We start from the raw sequence: 23,028 nt of genomic DNA, 5'->3' as shown, positions 1-23,028 counted from the left end.
GGAGAATTTTAATTCAATTCATCACAAATTTTATTTATCTTCTTTTGTTTTTCTAATATTTAATAGAAACGTTAATAACATTTAATAGAAAATTTAAGTGTTTATAGTTAAATATTCAAATTTTACGTCAAAATTGACAAAGTGGTCAAAATAAAAAATTTTTTATTAAGATTTCAATTCCATAAAAATTTGTATATGTGATTCTTATATACCTATTATTATGATAATATATTCTTCACGTCATAAATCAGACTTTTAGTCATGTATCTCATCATTTTACACGTGGCGAACAAAAATGAATTAAAAGACTTCTATTTCTGACACATTTCGACTAGTCTAAGGAAGAGCAGTTGGGCGTGCATAAACGAACGAAATCCTAAGCGGGTAATTCCGACGAGCTGTTGATAGCTGACCCGAGGGTTAATTGCACCCTCGGCGAGACTTCTCTATCCCTCGGTACCGTTTCCTTGTATCTCTCGCACAGCAGACTGCAATCTCTAAAACATGCTTAATTCTATATAATCACCGATCATTTTTAGGAACGCCCTATTAGCCACGCAGTGAAAATTCCTCTTTTCTATTAATTACTCAGCCGGAATCGATTGAACATCATTAAAGCGTCGTTATTTTGAATTAAGTTGATTCAACGTTACACGATAATTGGTTTGTAAAGCAGAGATTACATACCCAATACTTTACATAAATTGCATTATAAGAACCTCTTCTTATATATTACACATCCTATTATAAACATTCTTATGTTTTCAATTTTAGATTTTTTGAAGGGGAAAATTAATATATACGCGGTAGAATAAAAAACCTTAATGTTAGAATTTTACGTTGTTAGAAAATTCGAAAAATTTCTAAATAATGTTACAAAAATATCGATCATGTATCTCTTCTACATGTTTAATAAAATATTTTTCGAAAACTCAATAATATCTGTATATATATATATATACATATATACATATACATATATAACTTTCCCGAGTGGTATATGCGCATGAAAAATATTTTATAAACGTGTTTTTTCACGCCTGCACAATATCATCAGAATCATAAAATAATTTCATGAGAATTTTATTACATTTTAAATATTTTTATCGCAATTCATATTTATACATTCTCGTGTGAAATATTTTTCAGATCATATCGCAGTATCTCTTGTAACATCTATGTATGTGCCTGTACAATAGAGATATGATAAACTATCTCTTCGAATATCGTTCTATAAATGAGGATAAAAACTTTATTCTCTAGAGATAAGTCAAGATATTGAAACTTTGAAACATTTTTATCTCTATAAAAGTCTCGTTATCTCGAATGTGTCGTTCTCGAAGTGTTCGTCTTCTGAAAACAGTTCGCTTCTAATAGAAACTTTACTGCAGATTAATGAAACATACCGTGCCGAGCGATCAACGAGACTTCACCCGATCGGAATTTCTCCGTCTCGTCGCCCCCGAACGAACGAAAGGATCTCCATTAGATTTGAGCTCGTTAGAGAGACCGGACAGACAACGTGACGTGCGTTTCATGGATCGGCTACTATATAGACACTGAAATGTTGCGAGAGGTCTATCCGTCTGAATTTCAAAGGCGGCTCGCCGACAAGAGTCAGGTATCATCGGTCGCGTTCGAAGGAGTTGATTGCTAGTTGTATCGATAAGATCTGACACGGACGCTCGAGTTTTCAAAGCTAACGATAGGTCACGAACCCTCCAGATAGATCGTGTCCCGTGCGATGACTAGCACCAGGTTAGCGATAGTCGAACGTGAACAACGTGCGTGCTGACTTCCTCGAAACAAAGCTACAGTCACCGGGACATATGTACATGGGCAGCGCGATATGCTACTGTGATAACGCTGTTAGATACAAGTTTCTAACCTTTGGCTCAATTATTGAGTAAAGAATATCAGGAAGGAACGAAATAAAGAGCGAATTGTTTTCGGTACGATAGACGTCAAAGTGAAATAAATGTGACTATCGATACTCGATACTTATCAGTCCAATCAAGTTTTATGATGTATCATGCATCTCGTCGAATAGATTGGAACGTCTCTTTACTACTTCTTCTTTAGAAAGTAAACTACAATTGCTGTCTGGTTTTTTTAAAACCAAAAAGTTTCATATGTAATGATATATTGTTATTCTTATATTTTCAATGACATCATTGATGTCATAAAACTAATTCAACATGAACCCAGCAGTATTGCGATATGCTTCTTTCTGATGTTCTTTATTCAATGAAATGAATTCTTCTGCAAACTCTGTTTAATATCGATGACATCTTTTATTAATTTTTATATATTTTGGTTATAATTTAGTGTTTAGTGAGATATGTATATTTCATAATCCGCAAATAAATAACTAGATGGGAATAAATATTATACTAAATATACTTGAGATGTTAATAATTTAGGATAGTTCAATATAGAACTTGATGATTAGATATGTAAGTTATTAAATATAAAAGAGTTAAGATAACAATTTCAAATATTTTAGTAACCACAGTTACAGAAGTCTGTGGTTTTATCACTTTGAGAAATATATAGAGATAACAAATTTGTGATTGTAACTGCGTGACTCATTGTCTGAATACGCAGGCGAAGACAAAGTAAGTTTAGATCACCACAAATTTGAAATTTCTCGCAGTAAATCAGCAGCGAGAGTAACTCTGTCACCAAGAGAATAATAAAAGTTGCAGATTTACTCCAAGTTTGTCTCTCCAGCAGAATCTGTCTTACACATAAAACGCGGCGCGATAGAAATCGCGCGCACTTGTACCGAAACCGTAAACGATACAAGCTACGCAAGTCGTCGTAATTTATAGGTCGACATCCTCAAGAGAAACAGGGAGAAGAGAGAAAATGTGGCATAATCCACGTACGCGAACCGATCGATCGTTAATCTCGATCTGGCGTCTCACGAGAGTAATACGAATGTCCTAAATCAATGGAAAACGGCGTTTTCTTTAACAGTTTCGATCTGGCGTCTCACGAGAGTAATACGAATGTCCTAAATCAATGGAAAACGGCGTTTTCTTTCAGCAAGCTAATGTAAGATATAGGCTTTATCTGGGAATAAATACGGAATTTGTGAAAGTTGATCTGTTTTATTGATTTCCTTGAAGAAACTCGTGTCGCTTACTTTATTGCGATTATATAGAAAGTTTTTGTAACAAGTCATAAGTATAAATTCTAGTGTTTTTTTAAAGATAAATATATAGAAAATACAATGCATTTCAATAACACACGAAACATTATTCATAGCAAATTAAACGGATTTTTTAAAACAATAGCTTTTATCGTAAAAAAGTTCTAAATATATTTTTCGCACAGAGAAGTAAAATAGATTGTTAGAAATACCAGAGGTTGTTAGAAATATCAGATATTGTTAGAAATCAGTATTGTATTAACTTTCAAAAATATCTCTTTATACCCAGAAAAATATATATATTTCTATATTTTGAACTATGATTGTTATTGTTTTAAATGAGAAGAAATGTCTATATGTGTTTTGATGTTTAAAGGAATGATATTGAGACGAGTAGAATCTTCTATCGGCTGAGCGTATCCTTGCTTCATTACAGCATCATTATTGTCTCAGGCAGGGTGGATGTAACTAGATCAATTAGATCTCACGAAGATCCGCGTACGTGCTCTTTCGCATGTAGGAGTGCGTAAATGTGTCGAAGGTGCGATACGCGACAGTGGCACGCATTCAGCGTCGAAATCGAATTAGGCTTCGTGGCACTCTCGAGCTATCCAGCTCACCTCTTCGACATGACGAGAGTGGGAAATACGAAGGCGCGAAGTAATCCGTTTAAGGCCGCCCTAAGTGCACGCGCGAGGCGACGCGAATCTCGACTCGAATGTGAAACGTGTGGACGCGTCTCAGCACAATGGACCTCATTACACGGTATCGGGACCTCGAAGATGGCTGGTAATTGAAGAGGTGCGTTTAGTCCGCTAAAAGCAACCCCCGCCTTCGAAGGGGCTGAGTGCAGCGCGACGATGTGCCGCGCGATGGAATTACCCGCTTCGGAACGCCGCGCCGCGCCGTTCGAGTCTCTTATGTGACACGCGTCAATGAAAATTGCGACCTCCGACATCTGCCGCGACGAGTCGAAGCGTTGAATACATAAGTATCGCAAGTCATGCTATTGTTCCAAGAAGATACTATGGGATAAATCTGAAGAATAGCGATAATTTCAATATTTTTTACAGCGTGAAATTGTAGAGAATTAAAGAATTTTTGCAAATTATATTCGAAGAACGTATATTGAAAACGGAATGTTGATTTGCAACATACGAGGTCAGTTACATGTTTTAAAATTTTGTATTTCTAGATAAAAGGAAAGAACACATATTTCTATGAATATAAAGTCAAATGATTCGTTGACGAAATAATAGACACAAATATAGTAGTATCAAATAATGACTTTATTTAAAAGTTCAGGCGAATAATTTTTTTTATAAGAAATGTTCAAAGCGTCCTCCATCATTTTCTACCTGAGTACAATATGCACATGATTGGTATGTTATTTATTCCAGTAGCCATTATTTCGACAACGAAGCGATTTAATATTCATAGGAATATTTATTCTTTCTTTTTATTCAAGAACATGTTCATGAAAATATTTTAAAACATACTTATAACTTTCTCTGTATGCACATACACTGTTAGAAATGTTCTTAAATTTCATTAACTTTTAAGTTACATAATTGAATTTAATTTGAATTTAATTTCATGACATTACATTAAATTTAATGTATTTGTAACTAAAAAGTATATTTATGTACATGTACATAAAATTTAATGTATTTTTCATGAAAATTTATGAAATTTAATGTACACGTTCATTACATTTAAGTAACTACTGTAACTTAATTTTCAGTTAAATCATTCATTACTTTTAATTTCGTTCATAACCACCAACATTTACATGTAAAGGAAGCTCGTGGTTACATTTCTAACAGTGTACATATAAAATTTTGCAAATTCTCATGAAATAATGTTGGAAAATGAATATTTGTGTGGAAAATAAATCATTGATCTTGATTTTAATAAATATTTAAACATAAGAGGAGTTAAATTTTCTAAATACATTGCCATTTTATTAATCTTGCTATTAAATTAGACAAACAGAGAAGAGACAGACATTTTCTTAAAAAAATATTAATTCCAAGAGACTGATTCAACATAAATTTAACATACTTCTAAATGATTTTATGAGAGAAAAAGAAACAGTTAACCGCAACATGTACGCTCAAGTATCGCGTCGTAACGTAGTTAAACAATGATGTTTAATTTCGATCCAGCAATTCCGCGGGAATTTTATGATCCTGGGAGAACATACGAAAGATCGCACGAGGGTCAGGATCATGCGCGAACCGAGCGATTCTGGCGACCACCCGGAAACGACCGTGCGAGCATGATTACGATGATCGCGTCGATGTATCCCGTGGCACGAAAATTAGCTCGTAATTTCAGTACAGGTGTTCCTTACCCGCGTCCGCTGGCGGATCGTCCCACGCAGACTGGCGAAACTTTCAACCGAAAGGCGACCCTGGTGCCGCGCGAGCGGTGGTGCCGGTGGTGCATTAATAATCGCGGTAACCCTTTCTTTAGTCATGTTATTCGTGGAGAAGAGATCGCGCATAAGGAGCCCGGGCCACCAGCGCAAACCGGCGGAGGTCCTCTTAAACGGATATTAATTAGTGACTGCTGTTACCTGAACGCACAATAGGCACGGGCAAGAGGATCAACAAAACGGATGATTGAATTATGTTCGCGCGCGTCCGAGGATGAACAATCGTTATTCCTCCATATGGAAGACGGGACGATCTGACGCGTCGGAGAAAGCGTGTATTCTTTATTTTTCAGCATTGCTGACACATCTTTCAAAGTGCACATGAAGTTTCTATAAATACACGGAAAGGACGGTTTTGCTGAAGTATCTAAAAATACAACTAGATACAGTTCTGAAAATAATTTTGTTTGAGCTATTAGTAATTGCAAAACGTAAAACGCTCAAACTTGTTGTAAGAATGTTAAAACTTTTTGCATCATCACGTATCAGAGATTATCCGGCCATAAAAATAATATTCAAATAATTATTCTTGACACGTCTCGACGACAAATCAATTCCGACGTCATATTTTAATGACATAAATGAGATACAGCAGCGTGCTAATCTGCATGAATACGTAGAGAACATTGAAAATTCAACGCGTTTTCTTGACTAGTTCAATTTGTCTCACAAATTTCTCACAGCTATGACAAAATCGTTTGATCCAAGGAAACATTAAGCGTCTTCTTCATCATGTCTCTCATTTTCTTTGTCTTTCTCTGCCTTTTATATCTCTTTTTCCCTTCTTCTCTCCTTTTTTGTGTGGAGTGACGTAGCAAACACTGTTCGGGAAAAAGGGCCCATGACGAAGGGCGGAGGTACTCTTAATTAATTATTCCATGGGCGTCGTGCCGCTCAAAATTAAAATCGGTTCATTAAGCGGCGCTACGTGGAATTTTTTCCTAATCCAACCGGGCGAAGAGAGCGGTGAGGGAGGAAAGGGCGGTGACGACAGCTACCGGTTTTCTACCTTCATGGAAGAAGAGAGGGCCATGTTGAGGAAGTTGCCCATGCCGCTGAATGGAGCAAGGGAATTCAACTCGCTCGTTCGTTCAGGCCAGCAAAGCGCCTATCTCCCCCTTTTGGTCTTAATGGCCGAACGAATGACGGCGAGGCCGCGGCGGTTTTTATCTCCGTGTGCAATAAATGCCTCGTTAACGATCGCGCTCGCGAGCAATAATCGAAATTTCCGATTGGTGCGAGACGCGCGCACGCTTTTACGACGACGTCTGCGAGCGCACCGCCAACACGTTAAGACGCATAACGGAGTCGTATACGGTAACTTATTGCATTGACGACGGTGTCGTTATTTAGTAACGGCTGTACAAAATTCTCGCGGAAGAGGCGAGAAAGTGTTAAGTCGCGTCGATGTTACGAGACGTATCACACATATTTTAAGATTGCTTATTTTCATGTAAATTAGTTGAAGAGTATTAGACATGTGAGACCTTCACAATGTGCTTCAGAATTCTGCTGAAGTCCTAAAAAGAAAGTTTTAAAGATTCACTCTTCTGTCTTTCTTTGTACGTTTTTTTTAATAAATAAAACTAATAAGATCTTTTATTAAATATTATAAAAATCAAAATTAATAATACACGGAAAAAAAATTTTACTTGTTTCAAGAAAAAATTATTTGATTCAAGAAAATAATTTTCTCAAACAGTCCCTAGCAGGCATTTAATTAATTTACGAAACAATTTTCTCGTTACTAGTAAATATTTTTGGTAACCAAGAAATTGCTTTTTGAAATAAAAATTATGTTTTATAAAAAGTAATCAATGTACGATTTCTAATACTTATAGCATAAATTTAAGAAAAATGTTCTCTTATTAACAACAATCAGATTCAAGTAATGACATTTATTAGATTTAATAAAACAATTTTCTACTGACAAGTAATTGTGTTTTTATTAGAATAAAATATTTTCTTCATTGATAAATTATTTGCTCCAGGATAATATTTTATTGGAACAAAAAACAAATTTATTGTGGCAACTAATTAATTCTTTTAATCAATAAATTACAGTTCAAGAAAATGTGTTTACTTGAAACAAGTAAATTTTTTTTCCGTGTAGAATAAGCGTTTTTATAGAAAAAAATTAGTTACTAAATTATTATAGAATAACATTTTATGATGTAAATTATTACTTTTATTATATCGTATAGAAATTTTCCAATGATATCTTTATTATATTTACAACGTTTTTCATTTGAATTATTTCATGAAAAATTTTACGCCAGCAATGCTTCGAATGGCTACGTTAATTATAATTGGCTTATAAATTGCAGAAATATTTAGTACGTATTCAGAATTACGATATTGTACGATTGTAAAATTATTTCCAGTTGGCTCTTTGCAATGATTATACGCGGAAACCGCTTGGTTGGAATAACGATTGAGAGAGAAATATGTCTATAGACTTAACTCGTACTCACATCTGTTCCAAGCGTGCCAGCGCCAGCGCTGCAATTTTGTAATAAACTTATTGGTCTGATGCGATAATTATCGCGCATCTGGCAAGGCCGATCCGCGTGATTACCGAGAGTAATCCGCAAGCGAGTCGAAGCGGATGGAAACCGAGACGGGGCACCTGTGGGCGCGGGATAACTTCTTGAACGCGGTGCGGATAATCGTACAGCCTGCGTTATCTATGGTTCGAAGCTGGCGTGGGTTCCGACCGCAAATGACGGGATAAAAGGGTCCTCGGTACGACAGGATGTAATTACGGCTTTACGTAGCATTACGAAGAAGTACCGCGAGACGCCCAGGCACCGTCGCGCGCCGTGGCGACTCTATTTAAAGTTTAAGTGGGACTTAAATTAAAATCCATCTTATAACGATTACGGTGACATCTGTACCATAAATTCCTTCTTAAGCGATGATACGCTTCTGCGTATCTTATCTTGAATTCTCTCCTTACTTTCCATATGCTTTTCAACATAAACAGAAATTCTCTTCTTATTATATGTACTTTCAAAGAACGTTTATCAAATTTTCACTATTTTACGTATTTATTTTAACGTGATATGTTTTGAATTTTATAAAAGAAGATATACGGAAATTGAAGTGTTCGGTTTCATGAAGATAACAAAGAGAATCATATCGATTATTCTCAATGATCTAAACGAGTACCTTTCGTTACGTTTCAAGATTTCAGAAATTCTGAGCACGTACTGTACCAATAAAAGGGCCTGGCATACCTGAACGTGTTAGCGAAACGCTCGAAGTGTATGAATCGACCGCTCGCTTGCGGCACTGGAATTCTTCCCGCCGCGGGATGAGAAAAAGAAGCTAAACGAAATGCGCGAAGAAGTTTCAGCATGAAGTTACTCGGTTCAACCAGCAAGACAACTTCAATTTTAAATAACGGTTTGAATCGACTTTTCATTATAACGATAACATATGCGTGTATATAACGTGATTCGTAACAATAATTTTAAGACCAAATGAATTGCAACTAAAATAAAAGTCATATTCTTCTAACATCTTTCTAAGAGAATTATTTAAAAATATTTCTTCTATTTTTTTTTTACAATATTTTCTGACATACTCGAAAATATATTTAGATTTTATTTTTTTATTAGAAGAAATAAGATCTAAATGCATCCTCGAGATTCTTGCTTTTTCTTCTAGATCAATTATGATATGATGAAAAAGCGGAGCAGTAATTTCCTCTCTTTTATAGACTTACAGATATATTTGGCTAACCGCAAATACAGGTTTGAAATATTTTTCAAAGAAATCATTCAGTCTGCTGGGTCTCGAGAGAAATGTTCGACACGGAAAGTTTTTACCCCAAAGATTGGACGAGTTATTTTAAGCGATTTAACTTCGTAAGCAAACGACTATATCATATCCTTTTAATTAGTAGATATTGCAAGAATAATTGGAAACGCAGAAACTCTCTGATTATAACATAATCCTATTAAAGACAAAACAAAGATTAAACTCGTGAGGTGGTAAGCAGTAAACATGCTTTGTTACAAAGTTGTATTATTTTTACATGCATTGGACTGTTTTTACATTATATGTATTACAAATGAAAATGCGTTTAATTAAAATAATGGAATCTTTCTCCTAATATTTCACACAACATAAGAAAATAAATACACAAAAAAAATGTTTGTACATCAATTATATTAAATTTAATTAAAAGTTAAAATATTACAAAGGATTTTCTGCGAAGTAATTCTAATAGGAAAAGAGTATGTTTTTAATAAAAATTTCTATGAAAAAAGATTTATTTTAATTAGTTTTATGAGATTACCTTTTGTACGTTTATCTATTCTATGATATTCTTCTATTGAATTTTTGTCAAACATCTGCTTACAAATTAAGATGCAATGACTTAAAATATAAAAAATATTTCCTACAAGAAACTTGGCTATACAGCAAATGTCAAACAGCATGTTAAAGATTTTGATGCGTGTAAAATAAATGAGAATATAACGTACTAACTTGCCTCGACAGAAACCAGACCAGGTATTTTATTCGTATTTTCTGCAATATTTTTTCTTGTCGGAACGAGAGATTATCACTTGAGAACAAGCTTGCTATTTCCTCTTCGAATGAAATTCGGAAAAGGTGCATCTCTATTCTTTAAAGTAAAGTTTCCGAGAACAAGTTTTATACATTCCGGAGTTGAGAAACGGACGATACATGTGCGATAGGAAAAAGGTCAAAAGGTTCTAAGAGTTTGAATGTACATATCTGGTAGCAGAATAAAAGAAAATAACGTGGAAGTTGATATTCCGATACCATTTCAAGAAGAATTCATGACAAGTTGTTTTTTTCTAAAAAAAAATATTTATTTCCTTTTGAAAAACAATTCTATAAAAATAATGTATATTTTAAAGCGGAAACTTTTAAGAATTGTTAATTATTTTTTAAAAATGACATTTTAATTTTTTATTCAATTTTCTTATTAATTTAAATATTTAATATCAATTTCTTACTTTTTGTTAAGAGTTTTATTATTTTCAATAAAAATAATACCATGAACTTTAACAAAGATTAATAATAAATAAATTCTTACTACAAATATCAGTAAAATTACTATATTACTATATTCATGCATTTTTTAAAGAAAGATTTTGATATTTTCCAAGAAAGTATTATGACTTAATTTGAGTGAAGAATAAAGTGCTACTAAATTTTATTTAATCACAGGTATTCCGCAAAGAACTAATTTGCTGAAAATAAATTTACTAAGGTAGAGTTTCACTGTTTGCTTTAGTAACACTTTATTTTTCTCCAGGGATATATTGATTTATGAGAGGCGCCATAAAAAGGAGCTACAACTCGACTATTATAAATCGTAGGATTCAGTCGGAGTTAATTAATATCGACGTAGATCCGAAAACACTAATTCGCTCTTAAATGCCAGCAGTAAACGTTACAGGACTCACCGATACCACTTCGATTAATCGCTAATTACGGCGATCATCTTCACGAAAACGAATCGAGATTCTGACATGGCTACGACTTAATAACAGGAACCGATCGTAGAATTTCAGACGGTGGCTGACGGTGGTTATTAACTATCGAGAGGTTATCCGATCGACCCGATACATAGCGGCTAACTTGGATTCAACAACATTCTTATCCATCGATCAAATTCTGCGCTTCGCGCAAACCAAGTTCCCATAAATCACCGGCTGAGATTTTCACTGGGATTTGCAATGAGAGCATTAAGAAAATGTTATCGATCTTGAGCTTAATAAATTTACGTATAGATTTTATATATTTGAAAAGTATTGTAACAATGTGTCTGTCGAAGATTAACTAATATAATTTATCGAAAAGCAGCGACTATTCTATGAAGCATTAGAAAGTGGGGGCGACATTTCATATAAAAATAGCGATATATGCATGAAAAATTTTATGTTCTAATAATTGGAAAAAAACAGAAGTAATAAGAAACATCCTAAAAAAAAGAAATGAGTTTAAAATTTAAAAATGTATGTTTTTTCCATTAAATCACTCACTACTTCATTTCCGGTAAAAAGACGAAAATTCCGGTAACAAACATACTGAAGAGTACACAGGACTCAAAACTGAATCATGATAGAGAGAAACAAGCATTCTCTTGATGATTTGTCCGGAAGCAATATCTCGCTAGTATCTTGCGTTTCAATCAGCGTCAGTTTGTTTTACGTGAAATTGCATCAACAAGAACTTATTTCGAGTGGACATCTTTAACTAGCTTCTCTCTAGTTTATCAATTCCTTTTATAATGTTTTTGTTATTGTAATAACGTTATTATATATGTGTATCGTAAAATATCTTAATATCAACGATAAACATTAAATAGTACTTATTTCTCAATCTCGTGTGTCTATCTTATGTATTCAATTATTTCATATTTATTATTTCATTCACAGTTATGATACACTGTTAGATATCAAAGGAGCAATGGTAACCCAATCCGTTGAATTAAATAACATTTTGCTATTTTTTAATTGCATGTGTCAAAATGTAAATAAATCCATTTCTGTGGTTAGTTTCAATTAAAATAAACAATATCTATATTAACATATGTATTTAATAAATAATAAATTTGAATCAAATTTAATATATATTTTTTAATTAAATTTTAACTCTATTGTTTTAGTTAAATTAACGATATATTGAGTAAAAGCAATGACTATAGAAATTAAAAATAACTCAAATTATTATTTGACATTATGAATTTAACAATGTACAATTGTTTTTTTAATTTGAATCTTTTTATGATGTTCATTTTTAATCGTTAAGATATATCCGTGTTAATTATACGCTTGCTATTTTAAATTGAAGCAGATCCTATTTTTCACACCGCCGCCGGTCAATCGATTAAAGCGTAGCGCTAATTTGTAAGAGGATATAAATTATGACAGCAGAGTTAAGCTGTATATGGCGACGTCAGCATTCGAGAAAGAAAAAAAAGAACAAAGCACGCGCCGAGGTAGCAGGGAGAAAAAAAGTCGCAGTAATGAGTGTCATCGCGAGAGAAAAATAAGGCACGCTTCTCCTGGTTCGATACACGGGATTATTAGGTCGAGAGAATCCACAAGAGAACGAAAGCACAGAGATGGATTAACCGTGAGCCTCCTCCATTGATTCCACCCTTGGCATTCGCCGTTTCCCCTTACGCTTTCAATTATTCTGTTATGTTTTCAAGCTGTCACAAAGAACACGGGTGGCGTGCTCGAATAAAGGAAAGTTACGGCACGATTCTAACCGGAGAGCTCCCCTGAGCTTCTCAAGAATTCAATAGACAAACGATCGATGCATAGGGTGAAACTGTCGGGACAATAATACCAACGTAGATAAATTCTTTTCAATTATAGTTATCAAAATATGGCTGACTTTTAAGAAGACAGTTTAGCATATATATATATATATATATACATATATAAATGGATGATAAGCGGAAAAAATTAGAATTCTAACTTTTTAGTGAAAACTTAGAAATAAGTTGGAGATATAAAGCCTGATTGAGACGTTAAGTGAACATTATAAGAAGAGATTTTTATCCCAGCTGTTGCTGAAGATCAAGAATTCTTGAAATATTCTTATAATCACGTTATTGCTATCCTTAAACGTAATTATGCTTTTCAAGAGAATATCTTCATATAATTTATTACTCTCACAGCCAATAAGAGATTTCTTTGCGTTTTTTGTTTATAAACTGACTTTAGAAAGAGAGAGAGAAGTTAGAAAGAAATTATACATTCAAGCTGGAAACATTTAATCTGCGTAATAGAAAAGCGTCTATATTCTTGTCTTAAAACTTCAAAAAAAATTTTGGGGTATTTTTATTTGCAATACAAAATTCTAGTCCTTATAAAAAGATTAACTTTTGTCCTATTTCATCAATTTTCGTACAACAGTGTGTAAACTTTTTAATGTTTATTAAATTTTATCGCTTGTTATTTTGATACATTGATAGATTAACGGACAGTTGCACTCTCATCACGATTTTTTTGTACCAAAATAATACCAAATTTAATCTTTATTTTAATCGAAATTTTATGACAGATTTATCAAATCCTATTCACACAGAAAATTCAACAAGCCATAAAAACGTTTAAATGCATAAAAATAGAGCTTAAATAAAGTTTAAATAATAGAGTTTAGATGCAAATAGAGAAACTTAGTCTAAATAATGTCTTATACTAAAAAATAGATAAACATATAACTTTAACTACTTTACTTTAATTGGTTTTTAACCACAACAAAAAATTATTATAGATTTGAATTAAATTATTTCACTTATGTGCAAAGTGTACATTTTATTTTTTTATTTTCAGGTTGAACTTTCCTTGTGAACATGATTCAACGATATTGTTACAAAAATTCTATGTAAAAGTTGGAATTTCAAATTTTCCGAATTATGGACTACCGAATTTACTCTTATTGTCGGGTTGAGTTAGCAACGCTATGCGAGGCAGATCGAGAACGAGGAGAGAAGTCGAGGACCGTCGTCCGATAACGAAGACGACCCCCTCGAGCCGCCTTCCTTCCTCCAGCCGGATGAATAAACTCGAGACTAATTACCGCGATAAGTACAGAAGGAACCCCGGCACGCTCCGTCGTGCGTTCCACGATGAAGATCCGTAATATTAACGAGTGGTGGCTGCGTGCCACGCTCAATGCTTCAATCGGAGGAATGCCTGAAATATCTACTCGCAGTTCCCGGCGAAATAATATATATTTGTGTCGCACTTGTACGTCGGTTGGGCGGGATGCAACGTTTATTATTTCGCAGCAATGTGTAATTAAAGTAGAATAGATGGCATTTAAGCAATGCGGATTCTGGCGAGATGAATATAATTAATATAAGAAACGCTGCGATTTAACCGAGCAATCGTTGCACGTTAATCAATTTGTATGAACATGTTTACTTATCGTAGACACTTCTCTAAGCAATCATTAATAATTGCATAAGCAAACCTATGTACCAATATGTGAAATTGAGTTTCTATTTGCACGAGAAAAGATTAATTCAAAGCAATCACTTTAAGGAATAAATAAACGATATCTTTTTTTCAGAAATTTGCAGGAAAATTTTTAGAAATTTCAATTTTTTAAATTCAGTTTATTAAAGTCTTTTTGCTGATGTCTCACTGCTATGTACACCTCGCGAATAAAAAAAGAATATGTGTTACTTTTACTAAAAGCGAATTCTACATATATTCTACATAAGTTACACGCGTTTTAAATCAAATTATCTCAAATATATTCTCTACATTTCGCATATAGAGCCATGTACACCCAAATTTAAGATCATAGACTGTATTATCTTTGTAACAATATTTTCTCGATATGCCCGAAAATATAACGCACGAACAACGTAAACTACTGACCTTCTTCTTTAAGGAGAAGGTGAAAATATATATTTTAACGTTGTTATTTCCACACGCAACGTAAATTAAGTGATAATGAAGGAGACGCCCTTCATTTTTCTCTTTCAGCAAAATAATTGCAGCCGTTTGAATTTCAATCGCAATTATGGCGTTTTAATGATAATAATATCGGCATTAACGGCGCGACTAAAAAGGATGAAAAGAAAAGAAATCTTGCGCGTGTGCGAGAGCGAGATAAGGAGAAATTAAAGGAAATGGTAGTAAATGTAAAATATAATAGCGCGCCTCGGTTATCGCTCGCTGACTAAAATTGTCGTGTTACCTGTTTCAGTGTGCAACTGCAACCTCCACGCGAGAAAGTGCAGATTCAACATGGAGCTGTACAAGCTGTCGGGCCGTGTCAGCGGAGGCGTTTGTCTGCAGTGCCGGCATTTTACGGCAGGAAGGCACTGTCATTACTGCCGCGAAGGTTACTACAGAGATCCGGCGAGACCGATCACGCATCGCAAGGCCTGCAAACGTAAGTGCCCCCGCGGCCCGGCAATTACATGTAAATCCAACAAAGACACCTCAGCGACGCGCGCGCGCGCGGCAATTACGCTCGCGTCGAGTAACCCCACGCGATTACCCGTGGCACGGTTAATTACGGAAGTGCCACGGTGAACTTGCTATCGTCTCGCGCGCGAGATTAGTAAGCGACGATAATGGCGTGTAGGATTTCTAATTCTTCACGCATTTCAATGTACGCGCGCTAATAATGTGAAGCCGGGCTAATTAGACGATCCTGCGGGTCATATATACAGCTTTCTCTATCGCGCGTAACGATTCGCTTTCGAAATCGCGAGTCCGTGAGAGAGATTCTGCGAATCGAGAATCCTCAAGTATTTTTCGCGAGGAGAAAAATGCAGATAAGAGAATTCTACGAGACTGGCGTATTTTAATAAGAGTATTTCAACACTCGGATACACATCATACACAAGTATTTTTCTACATGTCTGTTATTTACTGTTGCATTTTTTAACCGAGAATTTTCCCCAAACAGTGCACAGAAAAAAAAACAGTTTTTTTACTTGAAATATTAAAAAATTTAGCTAGATATAAATCCGAAAAGAATTTTGTTGGACTATAAAATAAAATATGCAGGACAAAAATTGGCCGCTATTGTAAAATGTAAAAATTGTTTACAGCATTGTTCATTATGCTTGAATTTTTCTACATATTACAATTATTTTGATAGAGTCCAACAAAATTATTTGTAGATCTGTATCTGCTGAAATTTTTAGATATTTCACCACAATCATTCTTTCCGCGTGGCTATGTACAGTTCCTGTATTTTCAACATTCACCGCCGTATTCAAAGACGTGTTATGTGAATCTGATCGAAACACTTATTGTGAATAAGCGACTGATCGAAAGCGGTGAAGGGAGCGAACTAAGAAACGACACGACGACTTCTCCGATCGAGTCAGCGCATCTTCCCAGCCGCGCTACGCTGTCGAGAGAGACTTGAACGCTATTACCATTCGTCTCAGTCCCTCCGTGGTACTGTTACAAAGTGGTTACCAGCTGAGCAACCCCCTAATCTCGGTGCATTCAATTTATGTACGTTTGTCTAGGCTCATAGACCGCCGCGGGGATAACGATCTCCCGGTGTGAGAAAGCGCGCGTCGATGCATCGTAAATGCATCGGCGCGCGGTCTACGTGAGCGAGCGTCTGCACAGTGCATCCCATATCGCTCGTAACTGTACGGCGAAGCCGTTGTCCGATGTCAATTTACCGTGTAAGAATATTAGGCTCATTGTACCGCGATAAATCAGAAATTCATGCGAAATATGAACACAAATGTCAGATCTTGCAACGAAAAGATGCAACAAATCTGAAAGCTTTGCGAAATACTCCTCCTTTTCCCTATTCAATTTAAAGATGCATTTGTTATCATGATTTTTTAACGTTTTCTTTTGATGCAACTTCCACGCAGACATTACACTGTTAAATCTTATAGTGTCAAATTAACTTAATGTGAGTCGCCACTACTTCTACTCCATAATATCGTTATTTTTTACTAAAACAATGGTTATATTTGACACTATACAGTATCAATTTAACATTATATAGTGTCAAATTTAATTATCATTTTAGTAAAAAATAACGATATATTTGGTAGGAGCAGTGGCGACTCATATTAGGTTAAATTTGACACTATAGATTTAACGGTGTAGGTCTGTTTTTTATTTCTACACTAGACTGCTAGAACTTTCTTCCTTGTGTTTGCCAAATGTCAAACATATATTATTATACCTATTTCACTTTATGTGCTAAAAGTGTGTACTAATTCAGCTTAGAAAAAGAGCGAATGCAGACTTATTGCATATCATCATTGCGTATCAATGTAGACGGAAAGTATTGCACTGTTGGGTATCAAAATTGTTATAATGATATGCAAAGACGCGGATGCACTACAAGTCTATATTGGCCTTTATGGACCATCCATCGTTTCGTTTGAGTGCATAAGTATTTAGCAATGCGTTTTTTTTACAACCGCGAGGATTTTCGCGAGATTCTGCCGTAGGTACTCGCACTTGACAGACGGGTTTCGCGCGATTAACTATATATGTCACTGGATAACACGCACATATCCTCTAACAAGGACTACATGTCGTGTTGAATTGTAAAGTTAATTAACTTTTTACGGTCTAGAACATTTTTAATGTTACGTGACATTCATGCTCGTTGCGAAGACCAGTTGTAAAAGAGACATCCACGCATAAACGTGTAATAAAAATTGTACTCGAGGCGTGTCATTCAAAGGTGTCAGATATAATCCCATTTATCAGTAAACACTATGTTTCATAAATATTTTGTAACGTCTCCGAGTTATGAACAAGAGATGAACAGGAAAATTATTTTTTTTAAATCGCATGTTAATGTGATACGTTTAATCAACTTCGGAACACGTTTTACGTTCAAGAATTGAACGTCTTTGAAATATCATTATATAAAACAATCAATCTATCAAGAAATAAGAGTAATATGAAAACAGAAATGTGAAAAATTTATTTGATAAATTTATATGAGGCGGTTACCGCAAAAGTGCTTAACTATTAATATTCGATTTCATAAATTATTAACTCATGAAATAATTTATTAACAGTTAAGCCATTTTTACGCGGTAAGCGCCTTATATAATGTATAAAATTTATAAGCAAGCATAATGATTAACGGGCTTAGCAACCAAAATATTAACTGCTGAGTTAGCGATTCATAGAGACAACGATATAGCGCACATACGGTCTACCTCGTGTTCTCTCGCAGGGCTTCTGGTTCCAATATATAAAACCTAAGTGTCGTACCGACAGAGCCTGCGCGTGCTCTTGCCGTCGAGATAACGAACAGTATTCTGTATTCTATATTCTCGTTAGCAATCATGGCAGCCTTTAGAGATAACAACGAGACACGATATTCACCGCAAGCGCATACCGAGCGTGAAAAGAAGATTTAAGCTCGTCTTAGGACGGCATAAGTTTCATAAATTAATCCCCAGAACGAGGGGATTCCATCGGTGTTGGATCGCGTGGAAAGACGGGAGAGTATAATTTCATTTTAATACATAATTTAAGTTTGAGCTTTAACCGCGCTCGAAACTTCAGAGATTGCCCCTCCTCCTCTCTCTCCATAACGATGATAAATTTAGGAATTAGTTGGGTGACAGGATGGTCCGATTTCGTCCCGTTGAGTATAACGAGTAAGTGTATAATAAAGTTGTAGGAAACTTCATTTTAAAACAGTTCACCTACGTATATAATCACGTTTTATAAAAATCACAACATGTTGTACACAATAAATTTCAATCATCACAGAAAATAAAATTCTAGTGTCTGTTTAATCTAGGATCCAATTTTTTCAGAACAAGCTAATTAAAAAGGAAATATACTATAAGTCGAGCTTCATGATAATAAAGTTATGATCTTATAATTTCGAGGTTTTATCTTTGACTGGTGTATAATTTAAGATCCCTGATGTATCAGTGGCTTTTTCAGAAAACTAGCTGTATCTAATTCTTAGTTTTCAAGGTAGGGATAGAGTGAAATTACGACGTTATTACATGGTGATTAATATGGCGCGGTGAAGATAAGATCTTTCTAAGGGAAAAGCGACTTTGATTGAATAATTAGCCACGCCTACTGGATTAATTTCGATTTAACGTCGTGTTAAATAGCGCGAGTGGTCATATTTGCATGTCATACCACCTGCCGACTTATTTAGATAGCAATAGCTCAATGTTATCGTTCTCGAGGAAAAAGATCCTTGCAACATTAAGTAATTAAGCCTAGTTAACGTATGCTAATTAAGATCGCTTGCAGGAAGAGAACTCACATGCACGAACGAGATAATATATTCCAAAGTGCACATTATTTGCAGGATAATGAACGTGAGCTTATCAGTACTATATACAATTGAATAATCTCGAGAAACTCTACTGCCACAGATGTTCACAGAATTCCATGCAATTCGAAATTCTATTCACGTCGAAAATAGAGAGCAATAATCTCCGTTGAGCGCGCTGCACTCAGCGCGCTGCTGAAAGCATCAACGATAACGACGACCACGATAACGACGATGACGCTGCTCATTTTATAAGATATGCCTTATAAGATATCCGTTTGTACGCTTCTCTCTCGGCCGCTATCTTCCATTATTACAAGCCCGAACGCGCGACGAAAATGCAGATTTCTGCAATTTCTCATCTTTCTCCGCCGCGTCTTGCAACGTCCCGTCGTTGCACCGAACGCACGCCTCCTCCATAACATGCACTAGCATTTTCACGGTTAGTGAACTCTAGATTGATCCTGCCGTACGACCCCTCTTATCTTCCCATCGTGCTTACCCACGACAAACCACCCCCTCAATCTCGTGCTCGACATTTCCGCGGGAAAATACGACCCCCAGTGTCGACCGTGACGTACCGTCAGGTCAGAATAGCGTTGCTCGTTTCGAGATTTCCACAGTGACGAATGAGAGTTCCCTCGACCTTCTCCGTATCTCGTTTTCACTCCTTTTTCGCTTTACTTGTCTGCAGTGACTACTATTTACTCTGACCGTATAAAGTTCCTTTGCTTTGACTGGTCCCGAGGGATAAAGTCAGCATTTTGCTAAAAGCTGTTTTACACGTGATGTGGCAAGACTATTATTTGTTGAGAAATGCTGTATATCCTTTGTGTTAACGTATATGTTGCGGATAATACGACTTTATAAATCTAATAACTCATATATTTTAATAAATGAGTTTTAATTTATTTTAATAAATCTATTTGGATTTTTCAGACTTCTGTATTTACAGACTTCAATATTTAGCTTCAGTTTTTATTAGTTTATTTAATTCAATCCTCATTGATTTATTTACCATATATGAATTGATGTAAATCAAAGGATCAAATACATAAAGTGTATTCCTAAAAAAATTCCTAAAGATTTCAATTACGCAATTTCTAATATTCTTTCCGATGCAAATTAAATAATAAATACTATACGGTCAAACACAATCCTCAATCTCTGTTCTATTTCAATGACACGCAGCCCTATATTTTATTTGTTTCATTTATTTTAATATAATTTTTCCTCTAATATAATTCTTCCTTTTCTAATCCCGTCGAGAATCATCATAGAGACTTGTTTCTTCGGAAAGTAAAGATAAAAAGAAACATTGGAGTCCATAAAGTCAACTTAATGTTGCTGTAAAAAGTCTCATGTGACTGCTAGTAACGTAATATAAACTTGATATTTAAGTGTAAATAATTACTTTGTTCTCGATTTTATGTAGTAATTTTATTGCTTAATAAGAAAGAATACTGATAATCAGTGCGTGATAAAAAAAATAAAGAAATTGTTTTTTCATGTATCATAAAAAATTTAATTGAATCATAGAATTATCATCAGATATATATTAAGTCTACAATTATTATAGACATTAATATTGCTGTGCCTTAATAACTATGTCAATTGCTTTAAGGAGGAAATATATATTATAGTAAAATTATATATTGAAACTCTTGCGGGATATATGTATGGAAAGCAACACATTGCATTGACAGCAGAAATGTCCGATGCGTCGTAATTTCATGGCTCACTAACGATCATACTATTACAACGACCCAACGATCGTCTAATCATGCGAACACGCCGGGAATAGTCACGGACAATTATTCCTCGCAGAGGATACATATCGTGAAACGTCATTTTTATATACGCGGCCTTTGGCGCAGACACGTCGTTTTATATGACGCAGAATAACTGTCTCTATCTTAAGTCTCATAAAAATAAGCATTCTCAATGACGATATTCGATCGACTACCATGACCTTTCGTTCTATATTCATTACTTTCATTTCGTCAATACCGCATTATATATATACATATATATAGCACTCCTATTTTTGTAATTGTATGACTTAACATTGTTTTACGTGAATATTTTTAAAAACTAATTATTTATATAATTATAAATAATTTTTGTAATAAAATACATCTGTTATTCGAAACTGTAACGACACATTCTGACAGAAATGATCAATCCTCTGTTCCATTAAGCTCAATAACTGCCAATTTATTCCATGCGAGAAATCGTCTTAATGAGAACAGTCCCTGCATAATATATCTCACGGCAATAATTTTTATAGCCCTACACACATGGCCGGCCAATTGCATACGCAGTGGTCGGTATATATTAGAAACTCCCCCTGTTTGTACAATACGCGTGACCATGCCGGAACGATACGCGTTTCAACTGTATCCATCCCCGGCACCCAAAGGCTTACCCCATGTTTATTCTAACCCCGATGGCACCCTCGGGCAAGGGTTGCTTCTCAAACAGAATCGGTCACCGAGACGCTCACCGCACTCCCATCCTCCCGGTGCACCCTTCTGGTTCTTCCACTCTGTCAAGACTTCGATCTGTACGGCGTGCAAAGCGAAATTTCACGCAGTATTAAATTAACGCGCGACGCTACTACGAATTCCTAACGTGACTGAGTTTCGGTTTGCTCGGTGTAGGTAGATTATTTGCGATCGAGGGGTAAACTTGGATCGTCGAAAGTAATTCGTGCGTTTATTTCGCATGGGCGCATTTACTTAATGTCGGAGAATTTGGATACGAAAACGGCAAATTCTGAACGAGCAAATTGATAATCAACATAGATATAGGATAGATGTGGGATAGAAAGGATTAGAATAAAATTGGTAGGTTATAAAAATTAATATAATTTATTATTATTATTATTTCTCATTAAATGAAATGATTGAAAAGTGCTATGCAAATAAAATATTTTTCTCTATCATTTACTTTTATACTTGTGACGTATACGTATTGAAAAAAATATTGAAAATTATTTTCTTACATCCAATTTAAATAATATTTAACTCGGGAGAATATAGAGTGAGACCAAATATACAAATAGAACAGATACCAAATATAATATTTGAAAAGAGGAAAATAAAAAGAATAAGTTAAACATCAACAATTTTTTCTATCGTTTTTATGAATGTTGATTAATTTTTGTTCCAATAAATACGTATTGTAAATATATCTATTGTTGATTTCGTTAAATAAACATCTTATTTGATTTCTATTTTTCAAAAAATACAAACACCATAAAGAAATAAAATAAAAATTTATTTTATTCTCCTTTCCCTTTATATACTCGTACATATTACATGTATATAAACAAACTCGAAAATTTTATCAGTTATACTATACTTTTTTGATACCACAAAACTTACTCACAAGAATAACTGTATCTCTGTGATGTTTGAAATTGGATTCCTGAAAATCTTATCTATATTTACAGAATATACTTAGTATTTAGAGAATTTGTTTTATAAATTTTAGACAATAAAAGCATTTTATTTTAGTATAATAATTTTTTTAATAAACTCTATTTTATGAATTCTGTATATGTTCTGTATGTACAAAAAGCACATTCACGCACAATAAATCAAATCGTTATACATAATCTAAAATTAAATATTGATCTAATCCAGGGCTCGGC

At 34.6% G+C, this 23,028-nt stretch overlaps 1 protein-coding gene across 1 annotated transcript in view; it reads left to right on the top strand.

Moving 5' to 3' along the window:
• The window catches only part of LOC108769688 (netrin-1), a 202,793-nt gene that overhangs the window by 85,721 nt on the left and 94,044 nt on the right, over window positions 1-23,028 (top strand). Inside the window, exon 2 of the mRNA XM_018520809.1 lies at window positions 15,318-15,506. Coding sequence (XP_018376311.1) covers window positions 15,318-15,506 — 189 coding nt within the window. The remainder of the gene's footprint in view (window positions 1-15,317; window positions 15,507-23,028) is intronic.

This window comes from Trachymyrmex cornetzi, unplaced genomic scaffold, assembly GCF_001594075.2.
Source record: "Trachymyrmex cornetzi isolate Tcor2-1 unplaced genomic scaffold, Tcor1.1 scaffold122, whole genome shotgun sequence".
NCBI classification, from domain to species: domain Eukaryota; kingdom Metazoa; phylum Arthropoda; class Insecta; order Hymenoptera; family Formicidae; genus Trachymyrmex; species Trachymyrmex cornetzi.
Note: the sequence above shows the minus strand (reverse complement) of the source record. Positions and strands in the feature narration are given on the sequence as shown.